The sequence below is a fragment of the Carica papaya genome, chromosome 8 (genome assembly GCF_054855325.1).
Source record: "Carica papaya isolate Zhongbai chromosome 8, ASM5485532v1, whole genome shotgun sequence".
NCBI lineage: Eukaryota > Viridiplantae > Streptophyta > Magnoliopsida > Brassicales > Caricaceae > Carica > Carica papaya.
Window position 1 is genome coordinate 3,475,924 of NC_142316.1, and position 20,493 is coordinate 3,496,416.

General features: G+C 29.8%; 4 protein-coding genes and 1 pseudogene across 6 annotated transcripts; all 5 read right to left on the minus strand.

The window, feature by feature from the left end:
• Positions 1-929: 929 nt before the first annotated feature.
• Positions 930-2,174, minus strand: LOC110806985 (ent-kaurenoic acid oxidase 2-like). Its single transcript, XM_022032000.2, has 5 exons — positions 1,920-2,174; positions 1,603-1,692; positions 1,412-1,490; positions 1,178-1,284; positions 930-1,055 (listed from the first exon to the last, which is right to left on the minus strand). Exons 1-5 carry the CDS (start codon positions 2,091-2,093, stop codon positions 930-932), a joined length of 576 nt encoding a protein of 191 aa, XP_021887692.2. The 5' UTR covers positions 2,094-2,174.
• A 207-nt stretch (positions 2,175-2,381) lies between these two features.
• Positions 2,382-3,652, minus strand: LOC148240361 (ent-kaurenoic acid oxidase 2 pseudogene; annotated as a pseudogene).
• Positions 3,653-5,013: 1,361 nt separating this feature from the next.
• On the minus strand, positions 5,014-8,590 carry LOC110807004 (ent-kaurenoic acid oxidase 2-like). 2 transcript variants are annotated; one of them, XM_022032020.2, is made up of 8 exons: positions 8,290-8,588; positions 7,307-7,784; positions 6,628-6,891; positions 6,038-6,127; positions 5,857-5,935; positions 5,634-5,740; positions 5,396-5,517; positions 5,014-5,297 (listed from the first exon to the last, which is right to left on the minus strand). In XM_022032020.2, the coding sequence occupies exons 1-8, from the start codon at positions 8,547-8,549 to the stop codon at positions 5,201-5,203; spliced, it is 1,497 nt and encodes a 498-aa protein (XP_021887712.2). In that variant the 5' UTR covers positions 8,550-8,588; the 3' UTR covers positions 5,014-5,200. The 2 variants fall into 2 exon arrangements, with proteins under 2 accessions (XP_021887712.2, XP_088065656.1); XM_088209530.1 differs by lacking the exon at positions 5,014-5,297 and having other exon boundaries at positions 5,392-5,517; positions 8,290-8,590.
• Positions 8,591-10,102: 1,512 nt separating this feature from the next.
• On the minus strand, positions 10,103-13,112 carry LOC110806979 (ent-kaurenoic acid oxidase 2-like). The gene is made up of 8 exons (XM_022031995.2): positions 12,787-13,112; positions 11,772-12,249; positions 11,398-11,661; positions 11,118-11,207; positions 10,934-11,012; positions 10,713-10,819; positions 10,471-10,592; positions 10,103-10,343 (listed from the first exon to the last, which is right to left on the minus strand). Exons 1-8 carry the CDS (start codon positions 13,041-13,043, stop codon positions 10,247-10,249), a joined length of 1,494 nt encoding a protein of 497 aa, XP_021887687.1. The 5' UTR covers positions 13,044-13,112; the 3' UTR covers positions 10,103-10,246.
• Positions 13,113-16,161: 3,049 nt separating this feature from the next.
• Positions 16,162-19,813, minus strand: LOC110806992 (ent-kaurenoic acid oxidase 1-like). 2 transcript variants are annotated; one of them, XM_088209743.1, is made up of 8 exons: positions 19,435-19,809; positions 17,827-18,304; positions 17,480-17,743; positions 17,203-17,292; positions 17,015-17,093; positions 16,819-16,925; positions 16,575-16,696; positions 16,162-16,442 (listed from the first exon to the last, which is right to left on the minus strand). In XM_088209743.1, exons 1-8 carry the CDS (start codon positions 19,692-19,694, stop codon positions 16,349-16,351), a joined length of 1,494 nt encoding a protein of 497 aa, XP_088065869.1. In that variant the 5' UTR covers positions 19,695-19,809; the 3' UTR covers positions 16,162-16,348. The 2 variants fall into 2 exon arrangements, with proteins under 2 accessions (XP_088065869.1, XP_088065870.1); XM_088209744.1 differs by lacking the exon at positions 16,162-16,442 and having other exon boundaries at positions 16,571-16,696; positions 19,435-19,813.
• Positions 19,814-20,493: the final 680 nt, after the last annotated feature.

The following is a 20,493-nucleotide window of genomic DNA, read 5'->3' on the forward strand; positions in this document are numbered from 1 at the left end:
TTTAGGTCAATGAGGTTAGACATCTATAACTCCATGTCTCTCTATTGCATTAAAAACTTAATCTTCCAACAACAATTGACTTGGTCCAATGGTGCTTTGTAGATAAAAAAGACCCATCTTTTTGTATAAGCCCAGTTTACAAGTCATTGAATTCTGGCATTTTCTTCTCTGCAATCATGATCTTTGATCGTCTACCTAGTAATTTGAATGTGCCTTCTGAAGTATATAATTCTGGCTATCTCCCTTTACACATTAGAGAAAAGCCAGTGAGCCACCATATCATAGTTAACCTTGATTATGATTTTCCTCCATCCATGTTCTCAAGTAATTAGTCATATTCATAACTGCTATAAGTTCATCCATCTCTATTTTACATTTATATTTTCTGATAAACCGTAAAGTCGATTGTCCCAAGACTTTCTTTAACAGAAGCATTCAAATTCAACCTTAAAAATTCTTTTCCTTGCCAAGTATTGATCTATATCTGATTAGGTGGAACTAAGGTTAGAAGTTATTTGTTCTAGAAAAAATAAATCTCAACTAAAGATTAATAAGATACTTGAAAGAACATTTACTCTTATTCCAAAAGCAACATTTCTCCATAGTAATTCTTGAATTTTATTACCCCTAAAGACATTCATTTTAAAGCAATTCCCCTCTAAATATATTTTCCTTCTCCATATCTCCTTACCCAGATGAAGACCATGGATTCTGCTTCTTAACTATCGCTAAGCAGTTATCAGCGGGCCTTGAATGCGGTAGATACACCAGTGAGCTCTTTGGGTTAAGCCTCTTGATTCTGTCCAGCAAAATGATCAGTTTAACATGTATTTCTTTTTTAACAAAAAAAAAAAAAGAAAAGAATAAGTAAATACATTGAAAGTTTTACTAAGAGAAGCTAGAAATAAGGTTAAGGTTGAATGGTTAACTTACTCATAGCCAAGCAGATAGTAGTGGAGAAATATCGAAATTTCAAGTTTCGCGAGATCATATCCAGGGCAAAACCTGGTTCCTGCACCAAAGGGAATGAAGCTGCATGGTTTGGGTATGTAGTCCTGCGAGCAATTGACACAGAATCAAAAGAAAGTATACTATATTTGACTGATATCAATAGATACATGACATGCATGCACAAAACCACATACTCTCACTATATTGAGAGCAAAATGCAACCCACCTCAAATCTGGAAGGATTAAACTCCTTTGGATTTGGATAAATCTGAGGATCCATGTGAACACCTCTAAACCAAGCAAGAACTTTCCATCCCTTAGGAATAAAGTAACCTAAACCAAATATTCAAATATATTTAATTGATTCAAATTCTCTAAGCCTCACCTGTATAAGTTTTCTTAAGTAAGTACCATGACAAATAATGTAATATCAAATGAAATTCTAAATATATATACTTACCGTTTATGTTGACATCTTTTTTTGTCTCACGGAAGGCCATAAGTGAGAATGATACATATCGAGATGTCTCATTAATTATCTTAAAAAATAAATAAATAAATAAAAATGCAGTATTCAAAATGTTAACTCTAAAAGAACGTAATAAAAGTTAATAGATATAAATTGATAGACATATTATATAAGTAATATACCTGATTAAGATAAACCATTTCCCGAATTTCTTTAAGATTCACACCTTTTTGTGTTGATGGCCTCCTTTCTACTATGAGTTTTTGCTCTTCCTTTATAGCAAAGTCAAGGTTAAGAAAAAGAAGAATATGTTTGTATGTGTCTGTATGATTTCATTTATCTCATTTATTATATATAAACTTACTTTTTAGAATAATTTATTCCATATATTTATGTGTCTGTATGCATAATAATATGTTCATCAAAATCTTGTTTTACACGTTTTGCCATGAATTTGAAACTAAGTGAGCATCACAAGCATATTTGTTTTTGCACATACCGTAGCTTTTTTAAGGACCTCTGGATGATTTTGCATCAAAATAACAGCCCACATCAGGGTATGCCCAGATGATTCATGGCCTGCATTTAGATACATCAACATAATGTCAATAAGGTCATCATCGCCGAGTTTATCTCCTTTCTCGTCTTCAACATCTAAAAGACGATCCATCATGTCTTTTCCTTTCGATGGTATGTTGTTCTTCCTTCTATTTCTTCGATTATTCACTACTGATTGTAATATAGCCACAATATTCTTCCTAGCCTGAAAAATAACAATAGCTTCTGCAAGTTAATAAGAATTTCTTTCTAGTTGTATATAATGCATTTGCTAAATTTCTACGAGGTTGAGATTAATTTTAATTCTATTGGAAAATGATGATTATATAATTAAATTTTTTGAATAAACATAACATTCTAATTGCAAATCAATTCTATGTTCAATTCAAGGTAAGCATTTCTATTATTCCTCCTTCGAAAGTGAGAATACATGTATATAAGTGATCTAAAATATAATTAAGTTGGTTCAACTATGCTTTATGTAACTAAAATTTATGTAGTAGATAATGAAAATTTTAAAAATAAAATTGAACCAAATACAAACGAAAATTTTATATTTAAGCATACCTTACGAGCTTTATGGTAAGCAAACCCAGGAATGTCGATTGCCATTGCCCTAAGTCCAGCATTAAGTGTAGTGTATTCTTTCTCTAAGGCATTCATAATAGGCTCACTCTCTTCACTAAGACAAATATGAACTATAATCTTAAAAGTGAGTTTTCGAAGCTCAGTCAGGAACTCGATTGGTCCCATGTCGATCCATTTTTCTAAATTGGTCTTCGTTATCTCTTCTATGTACTCCAAGTAAACAGATAAAGCATCGTGACCTTTGATTGGAGTTGCTGTTAGTTTTCGAAGACGCTTATGATCTTCGTAAGAAATGGCAGCAAATGATTTCTTGCCCATTAGCTCTATTGTGGCTTTCGGCCAACCAGACTGGAATGCATCATCATCTGTTAACACTTTCTTCAGAGTTTCTGGAGCTGTTGCTAACACACATGGATGCCCAAATAAAACGGTCTTGTATAGCCCAGTGCGTCCATATCTGTGTATTTTAGATAAACAATAATATAAACATAAACTATAATATATATCGCATTAAATATTAGTATAGTAGATTTTATAGTATTTACCAAGATGAATCCACAAAAGACAACAAACAAAAATAATTAATACCACTTTGATCTCGGATTATGTCTCTCTAATATCTTTAATTTCTATCTCAAGGTTTATGTGAAAGCTCGTTCAGATTCTATACCTCTGTCATCGACTCTTTCAATTAGTTTTGTCTGTGTATGTATATTTATATCTAGATTCTACTTCATGTACCACTAGTTTTTCTAGTTTATAATCAAAGAGAAAGCTCATACATATATACATATACATATATGGAAGAGATTAAAAGAAAAGTAAGATGATTAATAGAGTAATTTAGTACCTTTTGATAAAACTGCCGATGAAAGAATCAGGTCTACGAGTTTTGAAGTATCTAAGAAAAGTCCACATAGAACCAATCAAAGGCAAACCCATATCACCTGGAGGTAGAGAGTACTGCTTGTCCCCTAACTTAGACACATATAGCCACCAATTGGCTCTTGTAAGCAACCATTTCAGACCCACCAAACCCACCACCATGCATATCATGGTCGACCAAACTGAACCGAACTCATCCATGGCTCTTGAAATGAAACCCATTAGCTCCCTCTCCTGGCTCTTTTATTTCAAATGTACTCTTTACCTTTATATATACAAGGTTTGAACAACGTTCAATGAATGTAGTTAGTAGTAAGAGAAGAGAAGACAAGTAACGGATGCAATCCACAAAGGAAAAGTTGGAACAAAAATTAAAATTAAATGGTAAGAGTAAGTTACCATAAACAGGTCTCATTTAAAGCCAAGATACCATACCATTTTTTATCTCTTTATTTGGTTATGTCATTATTTTGATGATATCTAAAATATTGAAGGAGAGGACAAACCATGTTTTCTCTTCCAAATAAGGCATTTTGTTAAGCATAACGTTGTGCTAATGGTAGAACAATTTTACGCCGACTTTGTTAACATCATTCGTAATAATTTAATTACCGAGAATGAATTTATAATAAAAATTACGATATGTGGTACTCTGATGACTTACTCGTAAATAAATTCGTGATTTGGATGATTACGTTTGTCGGTCAATAGAAGTTAATTCGACATTAAAATAATTAATTTATTTTAGTGTCTCAATTAATTTATGGGTAATTTGACTAATTTATTTTGGAAAATCTATTGAAAGAAAAATAATTTAATCAGGTTAAAAAAAGTTGGATCCAATTCATTGTATAAGCAATAAGAGACAATTACCGTGCTTCTTTGGAAATTAATTAGCAAAATCATGTACACAAATTTTGAATAGAGAAGACAAAAATTTGATAACCTTCCATTTTGTGAATTATAATCCTCATAGACTTTTATTTTTGCAATAATAATTCCCTTCCTTTCCACAATAAAATAATATTTTAAATTTATTTTTTTTAATTGAAAATTAAATTCCTTTCTATATATATATATATATGAATTTAATCATTATAAATCTTATCCTTAATTAGGAGATAATGATATTAACAGTTCGTTTATCCTTATAAAAAAAATTATTATATTTTTAGTATCAGAGCATGTTTTTAAATTTGATATAATTTTTTTTTAAAAAAATTAACTTTTAAAAGAATTATTATCTCTTTATATATATATATATATATATATATATATACACTTTGTATCTTAATACTATACACATAACTCGTATAGTGGTTCTACTAGCTCAAAATAATGACTCGTTTAGACCCATCTTAAATTCAAGGGTATCAATTGATTGTATCTATCTATAAATTCAATATTATTCTTTTTGTGTATAATCCAATTGTAAATTTTTTACGATGATTGTTGTTTTTTTTGTAAATTCTTTACGATGATTGTTGTTTTTACTCTATATAACTATTACTAAATACAATTTTTTTATATTAATTGAACTAAACATAATTTTACAGAAACGATTATAGATTTTAAAATCTCAATTAATATATTAATTATATGAAGATTACAATGATCGGTGTGCAACAACGCTTAATTGCGGATAAATAAGATAAATTGAAAGGATCTTTTTAACTCTTATTCCGAAAGCAATATCTCTCAACAACAATTTTTACATTTCACCACAACATCAATACTGGGAGATCGAGATCACGGGTTATGCTTTATAACTATCGCCGAACAATTGTCAACAGGCCTCGGATGTGGCAAAAATATCAAGGGAGCGCTCGGATTAAGCCTTTCCACCCTGTAATACCAAAAATAAAATGATAAATTTAATATATTTTTTTCATTTGTAAAAGATAATTTTTATCGATATAAGATTAAAGTTGAAAGGCAACTTACTCATAGCTGAGGACAAAGTAATGAAGAAACACTGAAATTTCAAGCTTGGCAAGATCTTTTCCAGGACATAACCTAGCTCCTGCACTAAAGGGCACGAAACTGCAAGGTTTGGGTGTGAATCCCTGCAATATTAAAGAAGAACCAAAATAAAAATTCTACCACACTTGATATATTACTGGAAATATATTATATATAAGCACAAAAACATATACCCCGCAAGAAGGAGAATTCAACTTACATCCCATCTGGAAGGATTAAACTCTTTTGGGTCTGGATAAACTTCAGGATCCATGTGAACACTTCTAAACCAGGCAAGAGCTTTCCATCCTTTCGGAATGAAATAACCTAAACCGCAAAAGCAAATTTATAACCTGATTCAAATCATCTTACTTTTATTTATAAATATTTCGTAAAATAAATGTTATATTATAAAATAATTCTCAAAAAATATATGTACCAACCATTTATGTTGACATCTTTTCTTGCCACACGAAAAACCATAAGTGCAAATGATGTCCATCGAAGCGTTTCGTCAATTATCTAAATAAAAAAAAATAGAGATATATTAATTTATAATTCAATTAATATTACTTTATGTAGATAGTTAATAAAATTTATAAAGATATAATATTTGTAACATACCTGATTAAGATATATCATTTCTCGAGTTTCTTTGAGACTCAAACCCTTTTGTGTCGGTGGCCTCCTTTTGACTATGTTCTCTTGCTCTTCCTTTTTAGCATCAACGAAGTTAAGTAAAAAGTGAAATATTAAAGATCATACAAAGGAAGCATTATTTTCACCTTATATAGTTGCCAACTATACATTCAACTATAAGAAAATTAAATTACTCTATTTCCTTTTTACCATATATTCCATATGTGTTAGATGTAAAAACATGGATAGACACAAAAGACATATATATATACATATATAATATATTATAAAAAATAAGTTTGACAACTTTTTATTAGTTTAAGCTTTTGAAACAACAAATAATAATAAAACGCTTCATATGATATCAGATTATTTAGACTTTAAGATTTGACTACTAGCCCATTTCTAGTTAGGAATAATATACATTAAGCTTGTGATTGATCCCTGCTATAATACTAATTAATTCTTATATAGAGTCTAAATTGAGTTTTAGTAACTAGATCATTGTTTACATTTTTCTTCTCTTAGAGTTATACAATACACAAGCATCATAGTCATGTATGCTTTTTACATACCTTAGCTTTTTTGAAAACCTCTGGATTTTCTTGCATCAAAATAGCAGCCCACATCATAGTATGTCCAGAAGATTCATGGCCAGCATTTAAGTACATCAACAAAATATCGATTATGTAGTCATCACCCAGTTTATCTCCATTCTCATCTTCAATGTCTAGAAAATGGTCCATCATGTCTTTTGCTTTCGATGCTATGTTGTTCTTCCTCTTATCTCTTCGAGCAGTCACTATTGATTGTAATAAAGCCACAAGCCTTTTCCTAGCCTAGAAAATAACAACGATTTTTACGAGTTAACAACATATTCCATGTTTAGTTATAAACCATATATACTAAATTTTTATAGTATTGAATTTAGTATCAAATTTCTGTTTGATAACTTACGACTAAAAATATAATACAAATTTTTCAAAAAGCTAAACGAAAATAATATTTTAAATCTTGTTTAAATCTATGGAAATGTTATGTGTTCTTGTGATTCTAATTCATTTTTTAAATAATGACAATATAAATCTGTTATTATGAAACTAATGATATTAGTGGATGCCGTTAATATATGCATCAAATATAAAAAATTATGACTAAATTTTATATAAAAACTAAAACTCATGAATAAAATAATAATAGAAATAAAATACTTGAATAAAAAACAACTTAAATGAAGTTTATAGAGATACGAACCTTTAGAGCTCTATGATAAGTAAATCCAGGGATGTTGATGGCTAATGATCTAAGTCCATAGTTAAGTGCACAATATTCTTTCTCAAATACTTCCATGATCGGCTCACTCTCTTCACTAAGAAAAATTCCCATTATGATCTTGAAAGAGAGCTTTCGAAGTTCTGTCAAGAATTTTATTTCTCCCATGTTCGACAATTTCTCCAATGTACTCACTGCATCCTCTTCTATGAACTTCAAGTAACCGGATAGAGCATCATGACCATTGATGGGAGCTGAAGTTAACTTACGAAGACGCTTGTGTTCGTCATAAGAAATCCCCACAAATGATTTCTTTCCCGTAAGCTCTAGTGTTGCTTTCGGCCAAGCAGAAACGAATGCTTCATCATCGGTTAGCACTCTCTTCATTGCTTCTGGTGTGGTTACTATCACACTTGGATGACCGAACATGAACGTCTTGTACAATCCAATTGGCCCAAATCTGTGTTTTTTTTTTTTAATACATTATAAGTAAACTATGTGAACACATATATATACATATTCCATACTATGAGAGAAAAGAATTTTATTTTATCTCATACCATAACTAAAATTTTGAGAACTCTATTCTTAACCTTACTTAATTGTAATAACTTAATCAATTATCATTAATTCAATTTGCTGATAAACAATTAACAATCTAATTAACTATACATACTCCTAAACTCACACTTTAAATTAGAAGATATGAAAATTCTACTTAGAATGAAACAGACAAATTCAATTTATCAGAACATCATATGTTATTGAAACAAAAAATTTTAATTTCTATCATTTAAAGATGTCATTTGGAATATATTATTTTGATTTCAATTGAAAATTTTATCATTCTTGTATGACTCGCATAATTTTTTACAAAAATTATGTACAACTTTACTGATTAAATATGTATTATTTTTTAATTCATTTCAAATATAGCATAAAAAATAAAAGTATTCAATTAGTACCTTTTGACGAAATTATTGTTGATGAAAGCATCAGGATCGGAAGACTTCATATCTCGAAGGAATGTCAAAATGGTGCCAATCAAAGGCCAACCCATATCACCTGGAGGCAAAGAGCAGCGCTTGTGTCCTAACTTGGACTCATGCATCCACTCGTTAACGCTCTTCAACAACCATCTCAGACTCACCAAACCCACCACCATGCACAAGGCAGCCATCAAAATCGAACCCATCTCAGCTTTACTCGTCGAAGCAAACTCCATTAGCTTTCTCTCTCTCAAACCTTTTCTTTCAAATGTACTTCAATATTTTGAGCTTTTATTCTTATATAGATGGTTTTAGCTAAGTTCAATGTATGTAGATAGTCACAAGAGAAGGCAAGTAACATAAATGAATAAAGACAACCTAAAACGAAATGTAAGAACATAAATTGACATAAATACAACCTAAAAAGGAAGGTAGGAAAATAAAATATTGAAAATTATTCTTAAATGAATAGATTTAACTTATCATGGTACCGCATTAAATGCATATATTACCTCCTAATTTGAATTTAATAGCTTATAAAGAGTGAGGAAATCTACCAACTTGTAAGGTGAACCCACTTTCCCTTTGAGAAATTTGGGAACATCATTGACAATACTTTGAAAATTTTATGGTCACATCAATATCGTATACAATTGAATTTTTATATGATAAAGTTTTAATAAATTTGGTTTAGGAAATGAAATAAAATTATAGTAAAATTTTTATATTATAAGCATGAGAAAATATTTTGTTAATAGAATTATAATTGTATTATAGTGCTTAATTTGGAATTACAAATAATTGAATACAATTTCATTACAATTTACCAATATTATGGAAAGATTAATCAATTAATTGAAACTTACATTGACAAGAAAGGATAATTTTTTTAATAAAAGTAAAAATTTATTTAGTATAACCAAATCTATAATATTTATTCATCATCCCCAAAATTCATAAATTAGTTCTACATTTTCTCAAATAATCACAATTATAAAGTAATAATTTAGTAAAAAAAAAAGAACATAAATGTAAAAAATAAACATTAAATACTAATTATTATATCTCTAAATATAAAAGTATATTATACATGAGTAAGTCAAACGTCTCATGTAATCTAACTTAATTTGTGAAATTCTATTAAAATGGTAATGACTTAAAATCTATAAATGAAAATTAGGTTATATAATTTTTTAATTTATAGAGAACTTATTTAATTTGTGATATGATTAACAAGTCTTTGACCAAAAAAAAAAAAAAAATTGACAAGTCCTGTGCTTATGTGGGAATTAATTAAATTTAAATTAATTGAATCCAAATTTCCTCAAACTTGGATAAAGAAGATAACAAAGAAAAAAATTAATTAATTACCTTCCATATATAATTAATTATAATTAATTATTATTAATTAGATTTCCTTATTGCACTATTTAGGATTATATTGTATATTTGATTAGTGAAAAAATTTATTTCTTATTTTTAATATTATTTTACTACTCACAAAGATAATTTTTTTAATTATTTGATTATTAATTTTTTTAGTTTTTAAATTTAAATATATTTAAAAATTTATAGTTATGAAATAGTTTAATATTTAGAAATTTTTTAATCAATTGATTTTTTTAATTTTTTTATAGAATGTTCAAATTCTTTTTTCCTCATCATTTTTCTACTTAAAAAATTTAGAAGTTTAAAAGAAAAAAAAAAGAATGCTCACAAATTTTCTCTTTCTTTTACTAGCATGCATTAAGATGATAAATTAAGATCAAATAGTCTTCGGCTAAATAGCAATAAAAAGACCGATAAGATAAATTTTAAATACTATTAAAACTTATTCCGAAAGTAATATGTCACACTACAATTCTTAAATTACATGACCACTAAACTTATTTATTTATGAACAACTCATGCTACATAGATGAAAAGAATCCGATCACGGATTCTGTTTCCGAACAATTGCCAAGCAATTATCGACAGGCCTTGGATGTGGAAGGTGCACCAACGGGGATTTTGGGTTAATCCTCTCCACTCTGCAATATCACAAATAAAATGATCGTTTAATATGTATTCTATTTAATTAATAAAGAAAGAGCAAGTAAATGATAAATTGTTATTTCTAAGAAGTTGAAACGAGATTAAGGTTGCAAGATGATTTACTCATATCCAAGGACAAAGTAGTGAAGAGTTATTGCAATTTCGAGCTTGGCAAGATCATTTCCGGGACACAGCCTGCTTCCTGCACCGAAAGGGACGAAGCTGCAAGGTTTCGGAGTGTATCCCTGCAAACAGTTGAAGTAAAATCAATATAAAAGATTCTACTATACTTGACTTGATATTGATAGACATATGAATGCATACACGAAACCATATATACGCTTAAGCAGTAGAATTTAACGTACCTCCCATCGGGAAGGGTTAAACTCCTTTGGATTCAGATAAATTTCAGAATCCATGTGAACGTTTCTCAGCCAAGCAAGAGCTTTCCATCCCTTAGGAACTAGATAACCTGAATCAAATTCTCTCATTTATTCAAGTGATTCATATAATCTTAACTTTGGCTCTATAAATTTCATGAAATAATAATTTCAGGATAAATATTTAAGAACATATATTTACTAACCGTTTATATCGACATCTTTTTTTGCCACACGAAAAACCACAAGTGAAAATGATACATAACGAAGGGTTTCATCAATCACCTTAATAGAATAAATAAAGAATCTATTAACTCACGATTTAAATACTAATTAGTTATATTTGAGAAGAATTTGATCAATAAAATTGATTGATATTATATCGTATACCTGATCAAGATATTTCATTTCTCGAATTTCCTTAAGATTCAAACCCTTTTGTGTAGGTGGCCTTCTTTTCACTATCAACTCTGCCTCTTCCTTTACGGCAGTAAAAAAGTTCAGTAAAAGTGAAAAATTAGTTGTCATGGAAGGAAACATAAATTTGCATTTCGTCTGGTTGCCAAGCAGGTTCAATTGTAAGTAGAAAAAGTAAACTGGAGTACCTTATTCACCATCTTTTGCATATATGTGTAGTATATAAGTAAAGCGTATATGATTTCTTACATACCTTAGCTTTCTTAAAAATCTCCGGATGTTCTTGCATCAAAATAACAGCCCACATCATGGTATGCCCAGAAGATTCATGGCCTGCATTTAAGTACATCAATAAAATATCAATTATATCTTCATCATCCAGTTTGTTTCCCTTTTCATCTTTGATGTCTAGAAGATGGTCCATCATGTCTTTCCGTTTCGATGCAATGTTGTTCCTCATTTTATTTCGTCGATCATTCACTACCGATTTTAATATAGCCACAAGCGTTTTCCTTGCCTGAAAAATAACAATATCTTACAACATTATGAATTATAGAAATGAAGATATAAGTAGATTATAATATGAACATATAAACAAAGATTAGAGAAATTTGTGAAAAGCGAAACCTTGAGAGATCTATGGAAGGTAAATCCAGGAATATTGATGGCCATTGCTCTAATTCCATAGTTAAGTGCAGTATATTCTTTCTCCAAGACATCCATAACAGCTTCACTCACTTCGCTAAGAAAAATACGCATGATGATCCTGAAAGTGAGTTTTCGAAGTTGAGTTAAAAGTTGGACTTCTCCCATCTTCGACAATTCTTCGAGTGCATTCACTGCAATCTCTTCTATATACTCCAAGTAAAGGCAGAGAGCATCATGGCCATTAATGGGAGCTGTAGTTAACTTCCTGAGACGTTTATGATCCTCATAAGATATCGAAACGAATGATTTCTTTCCCATAAGCTCCACTGTGGCTTTTGGCCAACCAGATGTAAAGGCATCATCATCTGTTAACACTCTCTTTAGTGTTTCTGGTGTTGTAGCTATCACACTTGGTTGCCCAAACATAAATGTTTTATACAATCCAGTACGTCCATATCTGTAATATTTAAATAAGATATTAATAATATATATATATATATAAATGTAATATGATAATTTAAAAGTTTTGTGCTTCTAAAATTGTTACTGATTCATCACTTGACTATGTTGCAATTTAGTTATAAAATTTTTCTCATATATAATTTGTCCTGTACTTATAGAATGGTTTCTATACATAAATTTTTTACTAAAATTTTGTGCATAAACAATAAAAATTCTTTTCTTATTATTCGAGTAAAACAAAAACGACTTAAAAGTAGAATATTCTAACTTAAATCGATCTATTTCAATATAAACTTAGATTTGATTAAATTAATCTGATTTTTTTTACCGATTAATTCATTCATATAATCAAAATTATATAAAGATTTCATTCAAAGAATATCAAAATTGTGAGTGACAATGCTCATATAAAAGAGCTAAAAAAATTAGGTAGATTATAACAATACCAAACACATAAAATTTATCTAAATAAGATATACGCTAATTTATAAACTAAAAAATAATAGAAAAAGTTAACGAAAAAAATTGGTACCTTTGGACAAGATTGTTGATAAAAGAATCAGGATTAGACGACTTCATATCTCGAAGAAAAGTCCACATGGTGCCAATCAGAGGCCAACCCATATCACCTGGAGGTAGAGCGTATTGTTTATCCCCTAACTTTGACTCATACAACCACCAGTTAGCTCTCTTCATCAACCATTGCAGACATATCAGACCCACAACTATGCATAAAGCCGTCATCCAAATCGAACTCACCTCATCTATCTTTGCTGAAATCGAAGCCATCAACTCTCTCTCTCGCTAGTTTTCGACTTCGGATCTTTTATTTCATAGATATGTATTTGTACTTATGAGTCATTACTTATATATATAAAGTCTAAAGTAAATTCAATGAATGTAGATAATGATAAAAGATGACAACTGTCCGTCAGAATGGATAAATCAAGAAAAGGAAAGTAAGAAAATTAAAAAAAGAAAAAAATCATATTTGTTCTTAGATGGTATATGCATTTAGCTTAACATGGCACCGCCTTAAAAAGCTTAGGTATTATAACATATTTGGTTTTCTCCTGTAATGATTTAAATTTTTTAACGTTTCTTTCCTCACATTCATTGCTTACTTAAATGCTATATCTCTTTGAAGGATGTCTTTTACAACACATCATTTGACTCATCTATATACAACTTAATAATTAACAAGGTCCATATGTTGGGAGATATTTAAGTGTAATGAGATATATATATATATATATATATACACTGTCCATGAATCCATTAATTAATTTGGCATTTTAATATTACTATATCATAATTGCAAATGATATCTTGATTTAAATTTAAACATTTAAATATCATTACTTTATTTATTAAAATATTTATTTGATTAGTTTTCTTTTTTTTTTTTTTTTGACCGAATTAATTAGAACATTGTACCATTTTAGTAGTAATTTATTATAATAGTAATTAGGGGTACAACTAAATATAACGCATTGAATGTATTTGTAAAACAGTAAGGGTATTTATACCCTGAGTTAAAATATGTACACATGTAACAACTCTATCCACATAAGAGGGCCTTAAGTGTAAGTATTAAGTCAACTATATATTAATTAATTGTAATATTCTCTCTCAAGATGGATTATGAATGTCAAAAGCAGCCATCTTGGATGCAAATTGAAAGGAAAGACTAGAAGGCAAAGTCTTGGTGAATAAAAATTCGGGATGAATTTGATTACGTTAGATTAAAAATAATCACAAATAAAATGATAATCAATTTCAATATGTTATATATTTTCATGAGAAGTTAGATTATAAACAATATAAATAGCAGATTTATTGTCACACAAAAAAATTAAAGTGGAAAAAAAGATAAGACATCAAAATCTTCTAAAAGGTGACGGATTTATATTATTTTGCTGGTAGTAAAAGCTAATAATCCATACTCAGCCCCAATCGATGACCAAAAAAAAAAAATAGTATGCTTTTGAATTTTCAAGAGATAAGAGACTCGCTGAGAAAGTTAAAAATCAATGAGAAATTTTTTGAAATCCATGCAAGAATCTCGGTCTTCATCCGAAAAGGCTTTTAGCTCTAAAGAAGAACTAATAAGAATAATTTTTGCCCAAGGTCTGACTTGAATATCTCAACAAATAGTAAGATGCTTGCAAGTGAAGCTGTCGTGGCTTGGCAACAAACTCCAAAATCTTATTAACAACGTAGGTGATGTATGGATGAGAAATGACCATACACAACAACCTACCCACCAGCCTTCTATATTAAGCTGGGTCAGACGTCAGTTCTCATCAACACCCAATGAAGCTTCGGGAGATTTGTTGATTTAGCAGCTAGGAGACTTGCGAAAGGGCATAATACCTTTGAGAAAGATTGATGTCCTGCTTAGACCTTGCAATTTCAAAGAACCAGGATCTTTTAACTTGGATTGAGTATAAAGGAAACTTTTAACAGTTTGAATAATTTTTTAAAAATGGCTAGTGATCGCAGTATTATCCACGCACATCAAAACGACAACGAAGTACTTATTACATCTCTTAGTGAATAAAAAATAATCTAATCTAGATAGAGTAAAACCAAACCTAACTAGGGTAGAAGAGAACTGTGCATTTAATTTTCTTGAGGCTTGCTCGAGACCATATAATGGATTTATGCAGCTAGCAAACCATCCTTGAACCAGACTGATCAGGTATCTCCACTTGTTTACCATAAACAAGAGATTTATCCATACACATTTCCTCAAATAAATCACCATTGAGGAAAGTGTCATTTTTATTCATTAAATGTTTGAGTGTATGACAGGAAGTTAACATTGAAGAACCTTAGAAAACAAAATTGTTTTAAGAAAATCAAATTGTCTGCATGTTAAGGAGTATTAGTGTTCAATTCATCAACGTTTAAATTTAGGTCTTGAAGTTAGTAAATAATTTGGATAATTATTTATCCTTGAATTATTTGAGAAATAGATATTGAATATTCACTTGACCAACCCAAAAAAAAAAAAACAAAAAAAAGAGGAGCTATTGGTGGAAATATGAGTGAGTTATGTAATTTCTGTTCGACCAAGTTTCAATTAATTATGACATTTTAATTACAGATCAACCTCTATATATATATATATATATATAACAAGCAAAGTAACATAAACAAAATATACTAGGATAGATAGATAAATAAATAATAAAAGGAGAAAAAAAGAAAAAGAAGATCATTTAGAATATAAGAATGACCATTTGCAATTACCTTAGCATGAAGTTGAAATGAAGACCCCTTGAAAGAGAGTAATCGTCTAACAAGAATTATTTTTTTATACATTCTCTATCCATAAATAAAACTTTGGAAACTTGAAATCTCTAAAAATGTGTCTAATAGGGTCTCGTTTTATAGCGTACGATTTTATTTCTAATAGAATTAATGATGGTTTTAAAACTTTGAAATTTATAATGCTTGCAAAGTTTTATCTTATATTATCTAATTGTAATATTTCGCATGAGATAATTTAGTGTTAGTAAATATAATTGAAAATACATTACGGGAGTAAGTTCGAGAGGAGACAAATGGTCTGAATGCGAAAGTGCGAAAGAACTAAAAGAAAAGAAAAAAATAAGTTTAGAAATGAATTCGATACGATTGAGAAGTTAAAAGAACATATATTTACAATACGATTTGATTTTTCTTTATTGTATTTTCTCCAATGCTTATACATGTATTTATATAAATATTTGATAAAAAAATTATGGTTTATAGATAAGAACAAAATCAACAATTATCTATATAAATGTATCATTACTTTTTTTTTAATGATTAAACCATTAAATAAGATTTTAAAAAAAATTTTAAATTAAGAAGGCAATCATTATATTAAGATGTCAATGATCTTCGGTAGATAACATTTGAACAAATCCAAATTAAGGATTAAAACGATAAATTTGAAAGACCATTTAACTTTTATTACAAACACAACATCTTTCCACTATAATTCTTACATCTCATGATCATTTTATTTAGAAGCAATTCTCCCATCTTCCCTCCTCAAATACTTCTTCTTTATAAACATCTCCCTTACAAAGATGAAATCATTAGTTCAATTTCTTGATAATCGCCAAGCAGTTATCAATAGGCCTTGTATGGGGGAGATACCTTAAAGGGGATTTTGGGTTAAGCCTCTCCATTCTGTAACATGAAAAAACTCAAATGGTCAACTTAATATGTATGTTTAGTTAAAAAAAACAAAAGGTATAGAGCAGGCGAACAAGTTGAAATATTTTTCTAAGTAAATAAGGTTAATGTTGCAAGATAACTTACTCATAGCCAGGGACAAAGTAATGAAGAAATATTGCAATTTCAAGCTTCGCAAGATCATTTCCCGGACACAGCCTGGTTCCGGCACCAAAAGGAACGAAACTACAAGGTTTGGGTGTGTGTCCCTGTAAACCATTATAAGTAGAATCAACTTAAAACCATATTGTACTGGCAAGTGATTCTAAAATATTCATATTATACTGACAAAAACATGGTATACAAGCACAAGAGAAAGTCGTCAAGTTACCTCCCATCTTGAAGGATTAAACTCCTTTGGATTTGGATAAATTTCAGGATCCATATGAACACTTCTAAACCAGGCAAGAGCTTTCCATCCCTTAGGAATGAGGTAACCTAAATCAAATATTCAAATTTAATCAAATAGTTAAAGTGATCTTAACTTTACTAAGTTTCATAAATACTAATTTTAAAACGGATACTACCGTTTATATTGACATCTGTCTTTGCCTCACGAAATACCATAAGTGAAAATGATACGTAACGAAGCGTCTCATCAATCACCTTAATCAAATAAATAAATGATATATTAATTTATGGTCTAAACAATAATTAAATAACTCTATTTGAGAAAAATTTTATTAATAAAATCGATTGATATAATATCACATACCTGATCAAGATACTTCATTTCTCGAATTTCCTTAAGATTCAGACCCTTTTGTGTCGATGGCCTCTTTTTAACTACCATCTCTTGCTCTTCCTTTAAAAATAAAAAAGTTGATTAAAAGCAAAATATGAAATGTCATTGAGATGAATCATGACTTGCTCTCCTTGTGGTTGCCAAGTAGTACATATAAATGTTTGGTATCAATTAAAGCTTTTAGTGTAATTAGTCTAATTTGACAACATACAAACTATCATATCCTCGAATGTTTTCCGCTACATACCTTAACTCTTTTGAAAATCTCCGGATGTTTTTGCAGTAAAACAGCAGCCCACATCATAGTATGCCCAGAAGATTCATGGCCAGCATTTAAATACATCAACAAGATATCAACTATATCCTCATCGCCGAGTCTATCTCCTTTCTCATCTACAGCATCTAAAAGATGGTCCATCATGTCTTTTCCTTTCGATGACAAATGGTTCTTCCTCCTATTTCTTCGATCATCCACTATTGATTGTAATACAGCCACAAGATTTTTCCTAGCCTGAGTATAAATGTCACGAGAATCACAAGTTAATAATATGAATTCTGAATCATATTAGATTAAAGATAATAACGACGCCAAACCTTAAGAGCTTTGTGGTAAGCAAATCCAGGGATGTTGATTGTCATTGCTCGAACTCCATAATTAAGCGCAGTGTATTCCTTCTCCAACGCTTCCATAACGGGCTCACTCTCTTCACCAAGGAAAATGTGCATTATGATTTTGAAAGTGAGCTTTCGAAGTCGAGTCAAGAACTCAATTTTTCCCATCTTGGACCATTTTTCCAACTCGATCACCACAATTTCTTCTATGTACTTCAAGTAAACACACAAAGCATCATAACCATTAATCGGAGCTGCGGTTAACTTTCTAAGACGCTTGTGTTCTTCGTAAGAAATTGAAACGAAAGATTTCTTCCCCATAAGCTCCACAGTGGATTTCGGCCAACCGGGCATAAATGCATCATCATCTGTCATAACTCTTTTCATTGTTTCTGGTTTAGTCACTATTACACTTGGAGATCCAAACATGAATGTTTTGTATATCCCAGTTGGACCATATCTGCATCATTTTAAATATAAACATAAACTATATATACAACATAAGATAACTATTATTCACAGAAATCCTATAAGTTCTATTAATAAATTTGTTAGTGGAGAACTATTGATGGATATATATATATATATATATGTGCGTGTGTGTGTGTGTGTGTCTGTGGGTCCAGGCAAGATACCTGAGGTTCTGAATCAAACAAAATGGGCCTGGTGAGAGGCCGCTTTTGTCGCTTTTGTCGCTTTGTGATGGTGGAGTTCTTCAGTTCCCAATATTTGAAGCTCAAATTTTTAATATTTAATAATTGCTTAATGATTATTTAAATTTAATTATGAAAATTTAATAAGTTTTAGTTTAATATAATAATAAATTATATTTAATTTTCAATTATTCATGTAGAGTCATCCTGTACACGTGTTCTCACAGCCTACATTTTAATTATATTTTTTTAAAAAAACCAAAGTTTTGTTTAATTTCCAAGAATCTTTTAAACAGTACCGAGTATTTAATTTAAAAATAATTTTTTATAATTTTAAGAGAGAGAGATATATATATATATATATATATAATAAAACAAAGAAGACATTTAAAATTTATAAATAAAAGTAATCATTTCTTAACTGGTAGTTGGTAATTATCTTATTGTTTTAAGAGATTTTGAATTCAAAACTGTATTTATGTTGTAATAAATATGAATATATCATTGTAATTAATACGAATACATCGTCAAACTAATGAACTTCCGTTACCCAATTGACACAAAAACATACACAGATAGATTCAAAAGAGAATATAAAAAATAAATAAATAAAAAAAAAAAAACCCCACAATTCAAATCAAAACTCAAAGAATCACAGAAGAACAAATGAAAAAACAGAGATTTTGAGACACTCACAATTGACAATTTCAGATCTCTTAATCAACCAAAAAGATCGAACTTTTTAGCAGAAAAATACCTTCAAAATCTCACCTTTAAGGTAAAAACAGGCTCTTCCCACTAAAACCCAGAAAGGAAAAGAATGAAACAAAACCCATATATATATAATATACATGTGTGTGTGTGTGTGTGTGCGTGCGTGCGTGCGTGTGTATAGAATCTGTATATGTAGATATGGGTAAGAGGGTGAAATGGGTACCTTTTTACAAGGTCACTGGTGAAGGAATCAGGATTAGATGACTTGAAAGCTCTGAGGAAAGTCCACATAGTGCCAATCAAAGGCCAACCCATGTCACCGGGAGGCAGATGGTTCTGCTCTTCTCCCAATTTGGACTCATACAGCCACCAATTGGCTCTCTTGGCCAACCATTTCAGACCCACCAAACCCACCACCGCACACACCGCCACCGCCCAAACCGAACCCAACACATCCCAGCTGCCTCCAGAAACCAAAACCATGATCGTCGCCTCCTCTTCTCACCTTCCCTAATTTATATAGATGTATTGCTTTACACTTTTTTGAGTGTTCACTCCTGTGGGTATGGGTATGGGTATGGGTGTGCCTATATATATAGTTGGATTTTAACTGGGGTGAAGTGGGGGGTGTAACGGACAACGACAAGAAAAGATGGGTAAGAAAGGAACAGTAGTAGAAGTAACTGAAGATTTGATTTTTTTTTTTTTTAATGTACATACATTCATACATATATATATATATATATAAATAAATAAAGGTCCTTAAAAAATATTAATGTTCATTATTAAGCAACAGTTATACCTCTTACAGATAATCCGGAAGCCAACAGTTCCACAGGTCCACAACTGAAAAAAAAAAAAAAAATCAAAATTCAATACATATAAAGAATCCATTTTTAAATGTTTAGCCAGCCAGTGTTTAATGAGTTTGTGAGAATTAATGCACTGAAAGAAATAAATTTTTAAATTTGGCTGGCCATTTTTAAATGTTAAATCTGATTTTTTTTTTTTTTTTAATGGAATTTTAAGGTATTCAAATAAACAATTTGAGTGTTTCCCATAGTTGAAAATTTGATGGAGATATAGATTTTATTTATGTATTTAAATATGTATATGTATATGTAAATGTTGGGGTGTAATAATGAATTAGAATTAGAATTAGAATTTCAATTATAAAAAGTTTAATTATCCAAATACAATTATAAGCCTTTATTTATATAACTAGTCTTGCAAATGATATACATTTTTAGAGACACAATTTCCATTATATGTTTCATATTCC